This window comes from Mobula birostris, chromosome 3 (assembly GCF_030028105.1).
Source record: "Mobula birostris isolate sMobBir1 chromosome 3, sMobBir1.hap1, whole genome shotgun sequence".
NCBI classification, from domain to species: domain Eukaryota; kingdom Metazoa; phylum Chordata; class Chondrichthyes; order Myliobatiformes; family Myliobatidae; genus Mobula; species Mobula birostris.
Genome location: NC_092372.1, coordinates 173,225,630 through 173,246,490, shown reverse-complemented (window position 1 = coordinate 173,246,490; position 20,861 = coordinate 173,225,630). Strand labels below are relative to the sequence as shown.

The window sequence follows — 20,861 nt, the reverse complement described above, 5'->3', positions numbered from 1 at the left end:
CTCAGACTATTGAACAGCTGGAAAAGGAGATGCTGAACGGCCAGAAGCTTCAAGGGCCTCAGACATCAGCGGAAGTACACCACATTCTCAAACAGAAGTCAATGGTGGATAGGTAAGTCACATTTATACATTCCTTGCTCATGTATTAGGCTGGCATGCGCGTAAATACTTCTCCCTGTGGTGGATTATTTTCCTGCCATGCCTGCTACTCTTAAAATGCTACATATGGTGTTCTGCTTGGCAGACCATTGTTCTCAAAATAATATTTACTGCGCCAGTTTTTAAATATTTCTCTAAAGAGGGGCTTGAGCTACCAAGCCAATAAAAAGTGAGCTGATCAGTTTAACGTGTCATTCTAACAAGGAGGGCTCCTGAAGTATTTCCGTACACAACCCATCAAATGGAGAACAACTGTGTAGCTGTATTAGGAAGTCACTTAAATTAACACCACAGAATACATATTCTAATAGTCTAGGCCAGAACCAATAATTATTCTTGAACTACTTGAGCTACTGGATGTGGGACCTTAAGGTAGCTCTTAATATTCTCTGCTTATCTATTCTGTTTTTCATTTCCACCATCTCCGTCTTAGACGTTGTAACCTATGCTTTGTCAATTTAAGTGTTAGTTCTTAAATGTTATTAAAGTTGACTGCCATGCCTTAATATTCCACAGCCTAAGTTTGCTCCCAGAAAGAAAAGTACCGCGGATACCAGAAATTTGAATTAAAAATAGTAAATTCTGGGGATACTGCAGATCAGAGAGCAGCTGTGGAGAGAGAAACAGAAATAATATTTCAAGTTAATGAGTTTTCCAGTTTCTAGCTTCATTTGCTGTGACAAATTAACATTGTCAACAAACAAGATGCTGAAGGAACTCAGCAGGTCAGGCAGCATCTGTGGAGAAAAATGGACAACTGATGTTTCAGGTCCTGACCCTTCACCTGGACTTGACCCAAATGTTGACTATCTATTTCCTAACACTACCTCAGGCTATATTCCTTTAATTTTCTCTCAACGTGCTATTGTCATTATGCTTATATTAGTTTATTTTGTCATGTAACTTGTGTATAATTTATGTTAATTTCAGTCTATGTTAACTTGCGTTTGTCACACTTGTATTGTGCTGCAGCAAATAGCTAACTTTTTGAGAGTTTTACAGTGGGCATCTGTGCTTACGACAATAAAATTGAACTTGAAACTTGACTGCTGAATTTCTCTGGCGCATTGTTTGCTGCTGTAGATTCCAGCATCTGTCATCTCTTGTGCCTCCATGTTAACAATTTCCAAGCTCTTCATGGCTTCATTCACCCTGCCTCGGTTTCTCCTAATATGTGTCTGCATGGATTATTAGCCCTCCAACATAAGGCCTTTTCTTGGCCTTCTGTTCACCCTCAACGTGCTTATTCAGTGTCATACTTCTGCCCTTGAAACTGGATGTACATTTAATTCCAGCATAGCTTGTTCTCTTTCCACCTTTCTCAACAACCTCTTCAAAATAATTACATAGGTCTTCAATCCTAACGATCTCTGTTCAGGATGTGCATCCATATTCCAAAAATAATTTTTTTCAAACTACCTGCAGGTATGAAACATTGTGTGTATTTCATAATGAACCATTTATTTCTGCTTGAGGCCTGCCTGTCACACTTTATTCAGCACAAGTACATTTTATGGTATAACTTGCTGGAGTTGCAACCTTGAAAGCAACATCGTGAGGAAAATGAAACATCTGAGATGTTCATTAATACCAGCCTTAAGCTGGAGAGTCCAAGGCTTGGAAATGGCATAGGGTTGAGAATAAAAGCTGACTGGTACAAACAGAGAAATGAAGAAAGAAAGATTGAGGAGAGAGACCATAAAACATAAGAGCAGAATTAGGCCATTCAACTCATCAAGTCTGCCCCACCATTCCATCATGGCTGATCCTGGATCCCACTCAACCCCATACACCTGCCTTCTCACCATATCCTTTGATGTCCTGACCAATCAGGAAACGATCAACTTCCACCTTAGATATACTCACGGACTTGGCCTCCACTGCAGTTTGCAGAGCATTCCACGGATTCACTACTCTCTGGTTAAAAAATTCCTCCTTACCTCTATTCTAAAAGGTCGCCCCTCAGTTTTGAGGCTGCGCTATCTAGTTCTGGATACCGCCACCATAGGCAACATCCTCTCCACATCCACCCTATCTAGTCCTATCAATGTGCAGCAGGTTTCAATGAGATCCCCCCCTGCTGCATTCTTCTAAGTTCCATTGAGTACTAGCCCAAAGCTGCCAATGCTCTTTGTATGTTAACCTGTCAATTCCTGAATCATCCTTGTGAACCTCCTCTGGACTCTCTCCAATGACAACACATCCTTTCTGAGATATGGGGTCCAAAACTGTTGACAGTGCTCTGTGCGGCCTGACTAGTGTCTTATACTCAGCATTATCTCCTTGATATTATACTCTATTCCCCTTGAAATACATGCCAACATTGAATTTGCCTTTTTTACCACAGACTCAACCTGTAAATTAACCTTGGGTGTCTTGAATGAGGACTGCTAAGTTCCTCTGCACCTCTGATGTTTGAATTTTCTTTCCATTTAAATAATAGTCCACACTATTGTTCCTTTAACTAAAATGCATTAACATACATTTTCCAACACTGTATTCCATTTCCCAAAGAGAAACGATGAAAAAATGTTTAAGAAAACAAATGTTTTAACATTTTTATCTCCAAGAACAATTGCCACTTAAGGAAAAGACACTGCACTGTTAAATCGCAGAGCAGGGAAATTTTCTGACAACATTAATATTTATCACATAGATGTTAATTATGCAGTTAATTATGATTTAGCTTCCAATAAATGGGTGAGATTAACCTTGTACTTTTTAATAAGAAATTAATGCACAAATCTAGGCAGTTATTACAAATAATGGAGTGGGGAAGAAAGGTTTAGACGTGAGGTACTGTTTGCACCATCCAAATAACACAGCAGAATCTGAATCAGGTTTAATATCACTGGATATATCATTAAGTATGTAGTTTTGTGGCAGCAGTACAATGCAATACATAAAAATAAACTATAAATTACAATAAGAAATGTATAGAAAGCATACAGTGGAGTCTGGTTAATTGGGACACATCAGGACCAGGACATTTTGACCCAATTAAGTGGCTTCCCCAATTAGTTGACTTCATTGAAATAGTTAAAAAGGTATATCTTTAAAAAAAAGACAAACTGCTGTTTAACTGAGTAACAGATGACATATTTAAATGAAATACAGAACAACTTAGAGCATGAGCAATATTAATGGTGGTTCTCTGTCATATCTGACGATGATAGGAAACTATACAAGAGAGTTTTTAAAGCGGAAAGGCAGTTTCACTGGGGCAGTTCCACTCTTGACCTTGGAAGTCCAGGCCCTGTGGTATGAGTAGTCATCGCAACTGGGGTCATCCCTGGTTACAGGAGATGATCGTGACTTCTGTGCCTCGTCATGCCCTTCGCTCTCCACCTAGTGTTGCAGAACCGCCTTGCTGCTTTTGGATCTCACTGTAGATTTCATCCACCCAATCTGCTGGGCTGGTTTTGCCTGGTTTAGCCTGACTGTCAAAGCAGTGTACCAGGGTGTATGCAAACAGCTACTTGGAGCCACAGCTGAGTGTCCAGTGGGGGAATCAAAAGTAATACTCTTATGATGGTCAATACCTTGAAATTTTTCATGATATCATTACTTCGTTAGAAATGGTTTTATTTTCACTCCTGCCTGTTTCTGGCATTTCCAAGTCTGAATGCTTGAAACTGAAATGACCGAAACAGTCCTGAATTTTCGTCCTACTTATCTCTAGTCAACTATCAGTGACAAGATTCACTACCTTTTGAACACAGAAACATGCAACTATTTAAAAATTGTTCACTCTAAGCATGGTGTAGTGTTTAACAGCCACAAAAGAGCACATGACTGACGCCAGTTAGAAACTGACAACCGACTCCTGCCCCAATTAAGCGGCATAGTATCCCAAATAAACAAAGGAAATCCCAGCTATTTTCTCGATTAGTTTTTGTTCTTTAAGAGTTGTCCCAAATAAGTGCCTGCCCCAATGGCCAAATTAGCCAGAATCCACTGTATATAAAAAAAAAATTAAATTAAGTAAGTAGTGCAAAAAGCAAGAAAAATATAGAGGGGGGGTGGGAAGTGAGGTATGGGTTCATTGTCCATTCAGAAATCTGATAATGGTGGAGAAGAAGCGGTTCTTAAAACATTTGAGTGTGTGTTTTCAGGCTTCTGTAACTCCTCTTTGATGGTAGCAATGAAAAGAGGGCATGACATGGGTGACGGGGGTCCTTAATGGCAGATGCTCCTTTTTGACACTGACTTGTGAAGATGTTCTCTGTGGTGGGGAAGTTAGTGCCCATGATGGAACTGGCTCAGCTTGCAACTTTCTGCAGCTTTTTCTGATCCTGTGAAGTGGCCCCTCCAGACCAGATGGTGTTGCAACCAGTTAGAATGCTCTTCATGGTACATCTATTAGAAATTTGCAAGTCTTTGGTGACATACCAAGTCTCCTCAGATTCTTAATGAAATATAGCCACTATTGTGCCTTCTTTGGTCTGACTGTGGTCTTCTGATGAGGAAGTCAAAGATCCAGTTGCAGAGGGAGGTACTGAGGCCGAGGTTTTGGAGCTTGTTGGTTAGTATTGAGGGTATGATGGTGTTGAACACTGAGTTATAATCAGTAAACAGCAGTCTGACATACTGTGGGTAATGCTATTGTCCCTTTAAATTGATCAGTAGTTTTTGAAAATTTCCAATCCAAATTTATTCTGTTATCCAATTTTATACACGAACAACATCATATATTATGTTGGTGTCATCATTTGCAAGAAACAAAATAGTCATATTTCTTATTGCTGACATGTATTTGTTTTATAGAGTAGTGCAAAGACACAAAAATCTATACATTCCAAAAATAACTAAGTAGCAAAAGAAAGGAATGATGAGGTGGGTTTCACGGGTTCGCAATGGACGGCCCAGAAACCTGATAGTGGAGTGGAAGAAGCTGTTCCTAAATCATTGACTGTGGGTCTTCAGGACCTTGTACATCCTCCCTGATGGTAGTAATGAGAAGAGGGCATGTCTTGGATGGTGAGGATCCTTAATAATGGATGCTGTCTTCTTGAGGAACTGCCTCTTGAAGATGTCTTTGGAGGGGAGGGCTGTGCCCGTAATGGAGCTACCCAGGTCAATAATCCTCTACAATCTCTTGATATCCTGTGTATTAGTGGCTTCATACCAGACTGTGATCCATCATTAAAATGTTCTCCACTGTACATCTATATAAATTTGTAAGAGTCTTTGGTGGCCTCCCAAATCTCCTCAAATTCCTAACAAAGTAGTGCTGCTGGCGTGTGTTTATTGTGATTGCATCAATGTGTTGATCCCAGGAAAGATTCTCTGAGCTGTTAACACCAAGGAAATTGAAGCTACTCAGCCTTTCCTTCACTGATCCCTGCATGAGAAATAGTTCATGTTCTCTTGACTTCTCCTTCCTGAAGTCCACAGTCCATTTCTTGGTCTTGCTGTCGCTGAGTGCAAGGTTGGTGTTGTGACACCACTCAACCGATTGGCTTGTCTCACTCTCTAAGCCTCCTCATTGCCGTTGGAGGTTCTGCCAACAACAGTGATGCTATCGGCAAATTTAAAGATGGAGTTTGAGCTGTGCTTAGCCACCCAGTCATGTGTGTAGAGAGAGTAGAGCAGTAGGCTAAACACACATCCTTGAAGTGCATCTGTGTAGATAGTCAGCGAGGAAGAAATGTTACTGCCGATTCACGCTAACTGTGATATCCCAATATGGAAGTCGATCATTCATTTGCAGAGGCTGAGGTTTTGAAGCTTGCCTATTAGAACTGAGGAAATGATGGTATTTAATGCTAAACTGTCATCTGTAAGCTGTAACAGTAATCTGATATTTGTCTTGCAGTTGTCTAGTTGCTCCAAAGCAGAGTGGAGAGCTAGTGAGATTGCCCCCGCTGTAGACCTGTCAAGGTAGTCAGCAAACTGCAGTAGGTTCAGATGCTTGCTCAGGCAGCAGTTAATTCCAGTCATGACCAATCTCTCAAAGCACGTCACAGTATATGTGAGTACCACTGGGTCATAGTGATTGAGGTAGATCACCCTGATCTTCTTGGGCACCAGGAATTGCTGCTCATTCTGAATCACAATTTAATTTTGGTTACTGTTACTATTTTTCATAATTTCAATATATAGTAGATATTGTAAAAAAAAATTGGAAAGGACCATTATTTATAAAATAGAATTGAGGCGCTCTGTTTTCAGATCTTGTTATGGTTGAGGCAGTTTATAGCTATTTCATGAAGATCAGGAAGGATGAGCTTCACATTAAGATTAGTTTGCAAATAGGTTTCAATTGCCTATATCAGCAGGAGTTGCATCTTCTCACAAATGTTACATAATGGAGCAGCAAGTTAATAAATATTCAAAAACGATAGTGGACAAGTCCAAAGTGGACACTGTGCCTTACCACTGACATATTGCCACTCACCAGAGCTGAGCTGATTGCAGAGCCACTTAGTATTAAGTAAAATGAAAAAGCTGGTGGAGTTACCCTAATATTAAAGAATGGGGTAAATCAAGCACAGAGAAATCATATTTTCAGTTGGGTAAAACTGGAAAAATAGCATCAGCCAAAAAACATTGGGATATAGACAGTCAAGCAGTAGAAGTATAAAAACAGTAAATGCTGAAAACACTCAGCAGGTCAGGCAGTATTTCTGGGGGCGGGGGGGGGAAGGCTTCCTAAAATGCTAAATGTTTGCAGCATTTTCAGTTATCATTCAGATTTTCAGCAGTTGCAATTTTTCTAGTTTTCTAACAGGTTATAATTAAAACTAGTGTAAATCAGGAATTTAATTGTGCATGTAACAAGGGTATTTGAGTGAACTATGAGTGACTAATCTTGGTATAAACTGAGTAAACTAAATCAGCTGTAGAAATGTGGAGAATTAATTCAGAGTGTTTTTTAAGGTACAGTTTTCTACATGTTCAAAAATCATTGAGGGGAGCAGGCTATTTTAAATCTAATATTGTGAAAGAAAAGGGTTAATTGATCTAGTAATTATGGAGCTTTTAGGAAAAGGTAATCATTATATGACAATTTTATTAAAATTTGCAAGTGATTTAGTTCAATCTGAGATGGGACTATAAATCTGAATAAAGCCAACATCAGTTGTAGGGAAATTGCTGAAGAAGATTCTTAGGGATAGGATATATGAGCATTTGGAAAACTTATGGCCTAATTAGGGAGAGTCAGCATGGCAGGTCATGCCTTACCAATTTGAATGAGATTTTTGAAAAGGTGATGAGAGAGATTGAGTCCTACTTTGACAAAATCCCTCATGGGAGATGAATCCAGAAGATGAGGATACATGGGACCCTTGGCAAATTGGCTGTTTGGATTCAGAACTGACTTGCGCATAGAAGACAGAGGGTAGTGGTTGAGGGGATTTATTCAAGCTGGAGGTCTGTAATTAGTGGGGTTTAGTGTTTGTGACGTATATAAATGACCTGGATGTAAGTGTAGATGGGTGGGTTAGTAAATTTGCGGATGATACCAAGATTGGTGGAGTTGTGGATAGTGTAGAAGACTGGCAAAGAATATAGCATGATATAGATCAGTTGCAGGTATGGACTGAGAAATGGCAGATGGAGTTTAACCCAGATAAATGTGAGGCATTGCACTTCAGTAGGGCAACCGCAAGGAGACAGTACGTTATTACAGGCAAGGTCCTTAACAGTATGCTGAGCAGAGTTCTTGGGATCCAAGTTCATAGCTCCTTGAAAGTGGCTACAAAGGATGATAAGGTGGTTAAGAATGTTTGCTTTTATTGGTTGAGGCATTGAATTCAAAAGTCAGGAGGTTATGTTTCAACTTTATAAAATTCTGGGTAGGCCACATCTGGAGTACTGGATACATTTGCGGTCTTCCCCCACTAAAGAAAGGATGTTGAGACTTTGGAGAGGGTGCAGAAGAGGTTTACCAGGATACTGCCTGGTTTTGAGGGTGTGTGCTATCACAAGAGGCTGGATAAACCTGGTTTGTTTTCTCAGGAGTGTCAGAGGCTGAGGGGAGATCTGATAGAGGTTTACAAGATTATGAGAGGCAGAGATAGAGTGGACAGAGAGCATCTTTTCCCCCCCCAAGGTTGAAATGCTTAAACCAGAGGGCATGCATTGAAGGTGAGAGGCGGTAGGTTCAGGGGGGAATGTGAGGGTTAAGTTCTTTTACTCAGAGTTGTGGATGCCTGGTATGGTGGTAGAGACAAATACATTAGCAGCTTTTAAGAGACACTTGGATAGACACGTGGGTGGTGAAACACTAAAGGGGCTGAGGAAGCCCAGTTTTTGAGTATAGTCAAGATGAATAAATATTTAGGTACTAAGGGAATCAGGGGTTATGGGGTTACTGCAGTAAAGGTGCTGAAGGTTAAAATTTGCCAGGGTTTTATTGAAGAGGTTGGAGGGGCCAAAGTGACTATTGCTTCTATTCTTTATGTAAAATTATTGAACCTTCTTCATAAATCAACATAAATCTAGACCCAGTTTATTTTGTGGGTCATTTAAAGCTAGATTGGTTCAAACTTGAACAGAAGTTTAAGTATTTTGATTGGGCACTTGCAAATCTGCATATTTATGTCTTGTGATATGTGTTCCTAGTCCACTATCGGATGGCTTTTCCTGCTCCTCCCCTACTACCTTACCTTGTCCTCGAGTTCAGGTTTAATTGTCATTCCAGCACGCCTGAATACTGCCAAACTAAACAGCATTACTCCAGCGCCAAGGTACAAAACACAGTACCAATAGTCTCACACACACCACATATAAAATATCAATAAAATACGGTCACAAAAAAATATAGTCTAAGACCCCAAGTCCACGAATGTTGTAGAAATACAGTCGGCCCTCCTTATCCACGAGTTCCCCATGCGCGAATTCAACCAACCGCGAATCGGGAAAACCCAGAAGTTCTCTCTCCAGCACTCGTTGTTCGAGCATTGTTCGCCTCGCGTCTTGTTCGTTTGCTACTTTGTTTCTATGAAAAAATGGCTCTTGAAAAGCAATTACATGGTCAAAGCAATTCCTCAAAGGCTAAGTGCTATCTCTCGCCGAGAAATTAGAAATATTAGATCTTTTGAAAGGTGGCATGTCGCATTCCGAAGTGGGCCATAAGGTCGGTAAGAACGAATCAAGCATTCGTACAATAAAGCAGAAGAAGCTGAAATTCGTGGAAGTGTTAGTGCTACCCCACTTAGCCTCTATGAGTACTATTATGAGGGGGTTCAGCAGGAGTTTAAGGCTAGTAAGGGATGGCTGGCTAGCTATGTAAAGCACTACAGCCTCAAAAACTTAAAGATCACGGGAGAATCGGCATCGGCTGATGCCGAGGCAGCTTCAGCGTTCCCAGAGGAGCTACGATGGTTGTGTCTGTACTGAACATGTACAGACTTTTTTTCTTGTTATTATTCCCTGAACAATACAGTATAACAACTATTTACATAGCATTTACATTGTATTAGGTATTATAAGTCAACAGAACAGAAACACTGAGGGCGGCGGGTCCTGTGCTGCCCTGGGTCCTAAAGTCCACCCACACTGAGACAGGTTAAATAAGGGACTTGAGCATCCACGTTTTTTGGTATCCACGGGGAGGGGGGTCTCGGAACCAATCCCTTGCAGATGAGGAGGGCTGACTGTATGCATTTGAGTACAATACAGCTTGTCTTCTGCTGAGTGAACACTGGGGGGCAGCACTGACTCCAGCTTGGACACCGCGCCACACAACATCCAATGGAGCGCACAGATGCCACCTCTCTCCTGGGCAGCACTGCGTCTTGAGGGCTAGTCCTCGCTACTACTGAGGCCGCGCAGCTCCCCCCACCACCCACCAATAAATTAGTGAATCAGACTTGCAGCATTCTATATTAAAAACATGAAACAGGGTCTTGCGATCGCAAGAAAAGCAGCTGAGATGATCGCTCGCTGTTAGACTGCATACTGCCTTCGCACACCAATCCCTCCGATGCCTCTCTGACACAGGCAGCATCACGATTCACACCAAGTCCAGCTCCTTCAGTTTCTCTGCCTTTGAGCAACTCACCAATGGAAGGGTGAGACGAAGGAACACATGCCAATCCTCATAGAGGGATCAGAAGTGGAGACAGTGAGCAGTTTCAAGTTCCTGGGTGTCAAGATCTCTGAGGATCTTACCTGGTCCCAAGTAGTTATAAAGAAGGTGAGACAGCAGCTATACTTTATTAGGAGTTTGAAGAGATTTGGCATGTCAACAAATACACTCAAAAACTTCATAGATGTACTGTGGAGAGTATTCTGACAGGCGGCATCACTGTCTGGTATGGGGGTCTACTGCACGGGACCGAAAGAAACTGCCTAGGATTGTAAATCTAGTCGGCTCCATCTTGGGTACTAGCCTACAAAGTACCCAGGACATCTTTAGGGAGCGGTGTCTCAGAAAGGCAGCATTCATTATTAAGGACCTCCAGCACCCAGGGCATGCCCTTTTCTCACTGTTACCATCAGGTAGGAGGTACAGAAGCCTGAAGGCACACAGTCAGTGATTCAGGAACAGCTTCTTCCCCCCTGCCATCTGATTGCTAAATGGACATTGAACCCTTGGACACTAACTCACTTTTTAAAAATATAGGGTTTTTCTGTTTTTTGCACGATTTTTAAAAATCTATTCAATATACATATAGTACTGTAATTTATTATTTTTTCTCTTTATGTATTACATTGAACTACTGCCTAAGTTAACGAATTTCACGTCACATGCCAGTAATAATAAACCTGATTCTGATTCTGACCTGCAGTACTTCAAGTCCTTAATGTCCAGCTGAGTCTTGTGATTGTAAAAAATGTTTAACAAGGACAATAACACTTTCGGTTGATCCCGTAGAAGCCGCTGCGACCGAACGTATCACCATCTTATCGGAAGAATTGTTACAAACCCATTCAATCTTGTTTTTTTTTGTCATAGGTTCCCTTTGTTCACAGCAGTGTATCAAATTTGCTACGAAGGCAAGCCAGTGGGAGAACTGATATCCTGCCTGCAGCACCATCCAGAACACTTGTAAAATTGCATTAAGGTGGATTACATACGGAGTTCCTTGTGCATGGGGCTAATGCTAGTATTGATGTGTGGATCACCAACTAAAGAGATTGTATTTGAGTAGATTGCTCTGAAGTAGATTTTGTGACATGAATCGGTTATACAGTATTAATGGAGTTTCCATTATATTGCCAGTTAATGTTTGCAATATTGTGGTGGAGGGAGATGAATATTCAGTCAAAAATGCCACAGTGAACAAATGACAAAGTTTTATTAATCTGAGTGCCTATTTATAATGGAAATACTGTAGCTGATGGTTTGTATGTATGTTGGCATGAAGTTCAAGCAAACATTTATGCATAACTAAATTTAGTTATTGGGAATTGTTAAACAACAAATTCAGGCATCAAATAGCTCATGGAATATCAGGTATCACTAACTCTGTAACTTGATAACAGAATACTGTCAAACCTTAAATTTTTTTCAATAAAATGTCAATTTTATTAGTTATTTTTAATATATAATGTGAAAATCCATAATTTTAAGAGTTGTGTAATTAAAAGCATATTGATGTTAACTATAGTTAATTGCACACCTGACTTACTGTCGGTTTGAACCAGCAGCTAAATCACTTTCCCTGGTGAGATACAAATAGACCCTCTCAGATGGGGACAGTTTTGTTACTTTATATTTTGATGCGTCATATAATCTTCAAAGTATCAGTTCCTAATGATAATTCTCTTACCTCTGATCCAAAAGACCGAGGCTTCAAGCAATACTTCAAAGATTTGAGCAGTTAAAACAAGTATCCTTTTGTGCAATATCTATAATGTAAAAATTATAAACAGCTAGCTGACATTTCACCACTTTAGTTTCTCACCAGCCAGTCTGCTGATTTCCTTTCTCCACAGCATACCCCTCTCCCAAGTGAATTTTCTGTCCCAAGGCTCTCTGACTCTCGATTTCCTTTTCCCTTCTCTCTCATCTGTGGCCTCTCTCACCTCTGACCTGCTCAGAAGCTACCATTTCCATTTGAAAAACTGCAGCGTCAAAATGGACACAAAAAAAAATGCTGCCCTGAAGCAAAGGAAAAAATCATTCTTCCAAGATTCCGATTTGCAAAATAGTGCCATTCTCCCTCCCTGCCCCCACTATGCAGCATCCACTGAATTTGTAGCTCAAGCATATGCATAACATATTCTCTTAAAGCATAGCTGGCCGTTTGGCCCATTGTGTCCATTATGGCTCAGAGTAATCCCACTCCCTCACTTATTTCTTTGCAGCCTATATTCTCACATGCGCCAATTCTTATACGTACCACCCCAACTTCTGTTTCTCCTGCCGTATAGCTCTTGTCCACTAAAGACAGTTTGCAGTGACCTATTATCCTATCAATCAGAATATTTCTGGGGTGTTGGAGGAAACTGGAGCAGCAAGCAGAAACCCATAGAGAATATGCAAATTCCACACAGATAGTACTGGACCAAATCCAGGTACAGTAGCTGAAGCTGTGCCATGGTGCTGTCCTGACTGATACTTTACTCTTTTTAAAGCCTTAAGACAGATGCAGGTAAAAGCAGCTACATTACCTTTCCTGGTTTTACCTTGCAGCATGTGACGCAAGGCCCGCCCAAGGTTGGTGGGCCTTTCTTCTGATGTTTGGTACCAACTGATCAAACCAAGGCATGACTTCATGTTTCTCTTGTGGCTTGGACTGGAAGCCACAATGGATTTCCTATCAAGGGACGAGAGTGGGAAAGAGAGATCGATCTGAGTCAGAAGAGGCCAAATCATAGTATCATATAAAAGCAGAACACAGAAATGGGCCCTCTCAGCCCACCAGAACCATGCCTTGATGGTTATGTTTGCTAATTCCGTTTGCCCATATTATGCCTTTATCCCTCTAGGCCCTTCTTATCCAAGTAATTGTAATTGTACCTGCCTCCACCACTTCCCAGATATTCGCCACTTTATGTGAGGAAGTGTTTTTTAAAAAAATAACTTGCCTTATGAGGTAGGTGGTGGCTTCCCTGGACATGAAAATGCCCCCTGCTATGGAATCTTACATTTCCAGTCACCTTAATGCAGTTAATTTGAGATGGCAGTCTGGTGCTTCACATTAAACTAACAGGAGTCTTGTTTGCATAGGAACACCAAATCACAGTGGCTTTGAGTTGATGCAGATCTGTAACAGTCTGTTGGAGCAATGGAATTTGGAAAATGTACTGGTCAGTTTTCACGGCACACAATAGAATGAAAAAGCTGAGCAGACATGATGTAAAATTAAAAAATGCTGATAACGCAGCAAATTGTTGAACTAGGTCAAAGGCAGGTTTTAGAATCTATAAGTGACTAGATAAAATGAGTACAGACATGCTAATTACAGTCACAGTGAGAAACATTTAATAGCATGAAGACAAATTTGGTACGGTAGAAGAAATAGCGATAAGAGTTTTGGCTGCTAGAACTTGTGGTCAGAAAAAGTTGGTGAGAGTATCTTACACAGCTGCCTTGTGAGGTGCTGGGTATGACTTGGAGGAACACTCATTTTACTAGTTTTGATTTGAAAACCATTGCTACTGGGACAATAATTTTAATGCATGCTGTAATAGTTACCTGTCTTCAGGGAAGTGGCCTCATTCTCTGAAAAGAAATGCGGCATTGTTAGTGGCTTGCTGCACCAGGACACAGACTGAAGATTCCTGGGGGCAGGGATGGCTGGCCCTATCTGGCTGCTCCAAGGGCTGAAATCCTCTCAGGAAAAGAACTAGTTGATTTTTTTTTAAGAGAAAATAATTTGTATAAGTTTAGAGAAGCAAAAACAAAACACTTTTTTTAAAACCAAACACATTCAAATCTCTGCAGGAAGTATACTTTTTTGTGAGTTCAAATGCAAATGAACTTTAAAGATCCTTTGCCTGCCTTATGTATGAGGCTATTATTAAAATAGTCTTCACTGCAGGAGTATTGTAAATAAACATGGTCATGGCTATAAACTATGATTGTAACATATACTTTCAGACAGATCACTGGCAACATCACCAGACCACTGAGAACTTGTTAAAGGCCACATTGCCAACCTGGCTTGAATTGCAATTCAACATCAAACCTAAAAGCTGTTTTTTTTCCCCTTCTGTCTGACCAGTTGCTAACGAGATTAAATTTGAAGATGCTTTAAAGTTAATGAAGGTGGTAGATTTGAAAGATGAACCCTGAGATGTGGGAGGATTTAGTTATTCTCACATTTGCATGACTTGTCAGGTTTACAGTACAGGTTTTTCTTTAATAATCTTTTTATTGATTTGGAGAAAACATAATACAGACAAGGGGAGAATTATCTCAAATATATATATCAACAACAATGTAGACAAAAGATGAAATAGATAATATCATAATCATACATAGCAATAAGCAAATATGCAATATATAATAAAAAAAGGACAACTAGTTCTCTTATAAATTCATAGAGAGGAAAATAAACTTTAAATTTAAAATGAAGGGGAAAAAACCCCACTGAACTAAAGAAAAGAAAAAAAATGGGACTGGGCAGTCCATTCAGAGAATACAACCAAGAAAAAAAGGAAAGACTTTCTGATCAAATCTAAAACTTCAGAAAAAAATAAAGTAATTGGAATAGTAATAAATCAAATGAAAATATAAAATAAAAGGTCGCCATATTTGCTCACATTTAGAGGATATATCAAATGTCCGACTCATTTTCTCTAAACTTAAACAGGACATAATGGAGGAAAGCCAATAAAAGACAGTAGGTGGATTCGAATCCTTCCACTTCAATAAAATGGCTCCTCCTAGCCAATAAAGTCGAAAAGGCTATCATACGTTGAGCGGAAACAGGATTATTTCCTGCTTCCGATGGGATAATCCCAAAAATTGCCGTAAGTAAATTAGGTTGTAAATCCAAATCCAAGACTTTTGATAGCATTTTAAAAACACCTCTCCAAAATTATCTAGCTTTATACAAGATCAAAGCATATGAGTTAAAGTGGCCATCTCAATATTACATCTGTCACAAATAGGATCAATATTGGAAAAAATACGCACTTGTTTATCCTTTGACATATGGGCCGGATGCACTACCTTGAACTGTATCAGGGAAAGACGGGCACAAATAGATGAGTTATTAACCAAATGAAAAATATTACTCCATTGATTATCTGAAAGTGACTCTTGAAATTCCAATTCCTAAGCACGTTTAATTTTATCATTAGATATCATTCATGAATTCAATAACCGTTTATAGATTATAGCTATCAACCCTTTTTGAAATGGTTTAAACTGAAAGAGAGCATCTATCAAATTAGGTGGATAAACAGAAGGGTAATTTGGCAACAAACCACATTTAAAAATTGCTAATTTTTAAATATCTAAAAAAGTGTACATTAGATAAATCATTCTTATCCAGTAACTGAGAAAAAGACATTAAACAATCCCCTAAAAACAAATCTGAAAAAGTTATTATTCCTTTGGTTTTCCAAACTAAAAAGGCATTATCCAAAATTGATGGTTTAAAAAATAATTAAGATGGATATTGCTAGAAAGAATAAAAATATTTAACTCAAAAAATCTATGAAACTGAAACCAAATTCTTAATGTATGTTTAATAATGGGATTAAAATCTTGTCTACTAATCTTAGAAAACAAAAAGGAAAGAGGAGCTCCCAGTAAAGAGGCCAAAGAGAACCCCTTCACTGAGTTTTCCTCCAAATCCAACCATGAAATACATTCATGTATATCTGAAGAGTGAATCCAAAAAGTAATATATTGAATATTAATTGCCCAGTAATACACTCTAAAATTTGGCAAAGCCATACCACTATCCTTTTCTAATTTCTGCAACAAGGGTTTACTCAATCTAGAATTTTTATTGTTCTAAATATAAGATAAGATTATAGAATCTATTCTGTCAAAGAATGTTTTAGGAACAAAGGAAGGAACTGCCTGAAATATAAGAATTTTGGTAAAACTATCATTTTAATTGCATTAATTAGCCTATTAATGATACTGTCATAGGCGACCATTTAGAAAGTGTTTGGTGTATTCAATTAATAGAAAAAAACTATATTTATCGAGGTCGTTAAAATTTTTAGTAATTTTAATACCGAGACAGGTAAAGTAATTTTTAGCAATACTAAAAGGTACTTGATAATTTGGATCCAAGTAATTATTAATAGGAAATAACTCACTTATGTAAATTTAATTTATACCCAGAAAAACTACTAAGTTCAGAAAATATAGATAACATAGAAGGAATAGATTTCCTAGGATCTGAAATATAAATTAACAGGTCACCTGCATTTAACGAAACATTGTGTATTTTGTCCCCTCTCTTAATACCCTGGACAGTATTAGAATCTCTAAGAGCAATAGCAAGGGGTTCTAAAGCCAAACTAAATAACAAAGGGCAAGTACAGGTTTTTGTTTGTGGAACCCATAGATCAGATCTCATGTAGACTCATTAGATTGTCGATACTGAAAGTCTAGCTGAACTCCGTTTACCCTGCCCATTAAATCAGGACTTAAACACACAAGTATAATGAAAGGGAAGGACAGTGTCTTGTTCAGAAAACCCTAATTCTATATTTAGGAAACAAAATTGCATACAAGTGGTACCTGTGTTGGTTTAATTGATTACTGAGTGCAAAGATATTATGCTGCTAATTTTTTTAGACTAAGAGCCCACATTCTTCAGTTAAATTAACATCACAAATGACAGTTCCCTACTCTTTGAGCATGGCAGTGCATCAGAATAACATCACTTTCCTTCGGCATTCCAAGGGTAATAATGGGAATGAAATTAGGAACCATGCTTTCGGTCTCATACATCAATTTCTTTCAGAAAGGCTGTATGTGGGAACGGTAGTAAATATAGGTACCAGGTCTCTGACCAAGCATATGAAAACTGAACTGATTAAATGGAGCACTTCTCTTGAGCCTTCGATAGTGGGGGGGAAGGGAAAGTTTTTAATGTCAAAAACAAGCCATTCTATTCTCAGCCAAGATGCTACAAATCTAAAATAGCAACAGAAAATGCTGGAAACAACCAGCATCTGTGCAGCAATAAATATAAAGCATAAATTGGTGACTTCTTTGTGCATGAGGCTTATGTTTATACTTCTAGAACAATTTTATTTAGGCTTCAAACACCTTTTCATTCATCAAACAAGATTTTTCTATAACATATTTGAGAATTGTGATAATCAAAATCCAGTTACGCTTACGTAAAAGCACAGCTCTAGAGGACTGACAAATGTCTCCAACTGAGAGCAAAGACTATTGCTGGAGAAAGTGAATTTTAAAACACTGCCAAATAAGTAAGGTGTGCAATGAATTTGTGATACTGCTAAAAATGAACTAAAAATAAACATAAAAAATTTAAATTATGAATTAAGATGTTTTACTAATGTAATTTCTTAACTTTTTAACACTGCTGGGAAAGACAATGTCATTGTACAACATTGCACCTAGATATGATCATTGTAAACTAATATCTCAAAATAAAGTTCAATTATGCTGATTTATTTTGGAAAACATGGAATTCACAGCAAGAAGAAATTTTCAAGGCCTCTCAAACCATGTAGAGCTCTTTGTAACAATATGATACGTGTGATGACATGGAAGAACTTTTTTGAATACTATTCCATTTTCTCCCATCTAAAGTAATATGACTTGTAATATATGCAGGTATTGTTTCCACTAACTTAATAAGGAATCAATTGAGGAAATGGATTAAGTAGGCATTTCATTTTTCATTTAAAAATGGAAATACACTGAAGTTGGAACATGAACTGGGACAAGAGGAGCAGAATTGATTTTCATCGGGGGAGAAAATGATTCCACATATCTTCATTCATTTTAACCTGACTGCCTCATTTAATCTTGAATACAGGCTGCTTTTGTGGATATGTTTTCCATAATTTATCTTCAGTCCATTTGAACTACCCTGTCCCATTCATGAAGTGAAGTAATTCCATTCTATGTGAGAAAATGAAATATTCTATGAATGGAAACACAGAAGAAGGTAATTTTGCACCCCCCCCCCCCAGCACCACAGTCCTATTTTCATAATCCTTTAAAATGGTCTCTTTTGAACATCGTTATTGAATCTGGCGTTTAGTGCAATGCGATGACAGCTTGGGGTGGAGCTCAGAGTTCAATTCCGACATTATCTGTAAGGATTCTGTACGTCCTCCCTGTGGAATGCGTGGATTTTCTCTGGGTGCTCTGGTTTCCTCCCACAGTCCAAAGATATACCAGGTCGTAGGTTAATTGGTCATTGAAAATGGTCCCATTTTTAGGCTAGGTTTAAATTGGGGGTTGCAGAGGAGTATGGCTGGAAGGGCTTATTCCACACTGTATCTCTAAATAAAACTAATTTTTTTTCCAGGAATGTTTACTACATACAAACAGCTTACTCATATCACATTTTGTTCTTTTGGCACATCTGAAATCTACTATAGATGCCTACTGTAATGTTTTGTACATGTACGCAGTGAAGGATTTGCTAATAAATTACTTGTCATATCCCAATTGCCTTTGCAGTCGATAGTTTGTTTGGGATTTCAACATGTTGCTGTGAACCCAGAACCACTTAAAGACCACGTCAACACTATCTTTTTACTCCAGATTTATAGGGGAAATTGAATTTGAGTTCATCCGTGGCCTTGGTGCCACTTTCAAACCTGTGCCTATGGGACATCATGCAAACCTCTGGATCACTAGATGCTGTTATACCTCTCGGCATCTTGGCCATTTCTTAAGCATTTTTTAAAAAATGAGGCCGAGTTGCTAATTCGACACTCAACCCAGCGTGGATGGAAACCAGATTCGAACCCAGGACCACCCTCCTCTCAGTCCAGTGCTAATGCCAAGACACCACTGGCTGGCGTCTGGGTCACTAGTCCAATACTATATATGCAACTGTATCTCAAAGGATGGGACTAGATGCACAGCAGGAAGTACAATCAGTCACCAGTACTTTCACACTTATACTCACAGCAACCTCAGATTAATTCCTTAAGTTGCTTTTTTATTTATTTTATCAAAACAAATTCTTGATTTGGACACGTTAAATCAAGTATAACCTCAAACTTCTTTAAGGAGAGCAACATCTAATTTTACAAACTCACCAGAACTCATTCCTATACAATTCTATTATTTTCTGTATTTGTCATGTTTCCTAAAGATAGATTTCCAAAAAAGAACACATTCTTTTGATGTTTAACCACTAAAGGTTCAGCAGTAACTGCTTTGTGCCATATCTTGAATGAAATGTTAAACCCTGCCTCTTAAGTGAATGGAAAAGATGCCACTAATGTTAGATGGGAGTGCACTGGATGTAGGACACAGAAAGAGGCTATTTGGCTCAACCATAGAGCCTACACACCAGTCTTTCCCCATCCATTACTGAACCCTGTATTTATTCTCCTCTTCATCTTTTGACTTCTCATCTTTTTCCAGTACTGATGAAGAGTTTTGGCTTGAAACATCAACTGTTTACTTTTTTCCATAGATACTACCTGGCCTGCTGTGTTCCTCCAGCATTTTGTATGTATTTGATTTCCAGCATCTGCAGATTTCCTCCTTTTTAAAAAAAATTCTCCATTACCTTATCCAGCCCCTCTTTCAATACATCAGTAACATCTGCTTTAACCACTTCCTGTAGTTCTTAAGAAAGTTCTCTTTAATAACCTGTGCGATACTTATCTCTCAATCTAAAAGCCATTATTAACAGTGGGTCACCTGGTCCAGTGTTTGCTGCTGACCTCCGGTTCTGTCTGTGTGGAGTTCGCATTTTCTCCCTGTGACCACATGGGTTTTGACTGGGTGCTCCAGTTGCTTCACACATCCCACCTACAGGCTGGTTCATTAATTACCCATTGTCCCAACAGTGGAAGAATCTTTGGGAAGTTGATAATAACGTGGGAAGAATAGTGAATGAGGTTAAAGTAGGATTAGTATGAAAGGATAGCTGACTATGGCTATCTGTAAGAAAAATTACAGAGTTCTACTCTGCATACATAATTTGGTAATAAAATGAGCCTCCATGCTGTATCTCTCCAAGGCTCGATAACTTGAGAAACAAATGCAGGTCCAACAGCATCCGAGGAGAAGGAAACAGTTAATGCTTTTGGCTGATGATGCTTGGTCAGACGGGGGAAAGAGAGAGATAAAACAAGTTTTAAGATGCAGGAGACTGGTGAGGAGAGAGAAGAGCAAAAGTGAATGTCTGTGACAGATTGGAAGGCAGGTGACATTAAATGACACAATGGTGATAAGAGAATGTGGGGGTGGAACATGTGAAGGTACAAGGGATTAGTCAGGAAGTGCAGAATAACTCCAAAATTAGCAATGGAAAGTAAAGTGAATGCTAGAAATCTGAAATAAGCCAGGATTGCATACTTTCTGCTTATTATCACATTACTGGCTTTCCTATCTGCAAATTGGATGTGTGTTTCCCACGTGATACTACAGGGTAGTCAGTTACTACATTTCAAGGAAGCATTGCATTAATTGTAAAGCATTTTGTGACATCTTTAAATAGTGATAGCATTTATACCAAAACTATTAAAATATTGCTAAGGGTTGCACATGCTTTTTAAAGGATGCCTCACTTTTTTTTTCTGCTGCATTTGAAAATTTGAATTCATACCTGCAGTATCTTAGTTTTTTGTCAGACTATATGCCAAATCTCATTCTTCCT

The 20,861-nt window shown here is 38.9% G+C and overlaps 1 protein-coding gene across 2 annotated transcripts in view; it reads left to right on the top strand.

Moving 5' to 3' along the window:
• Nucleotides 1–17,675, top strand: part of gpd1c (glycerol-3-phosphate dehydrogenase 1c) — a 56,535-nt gene extending 38,860 nt beyond the window's left edge. For both annotated transcript variants that reach the window (XM_072253699.1, XM_072253700.1), the window contains 2 exons: nt 6–112; nt 11,069–17,675. In XM_072253699.1, the coding sequence (XP_072109800.1) occupies nt 6–112; nt 11,069–11,165 (204 nt within the window). In that variant the 3' untranslated portion in view covers nt 11,166–17,675. The remainder of the gene's footprint in view (nt 1–5; nt 113–11,068) is intronic.
• The last annotated feature ends 3,186 nt before the right edge of the window (nt 17,676–20,861 follow it).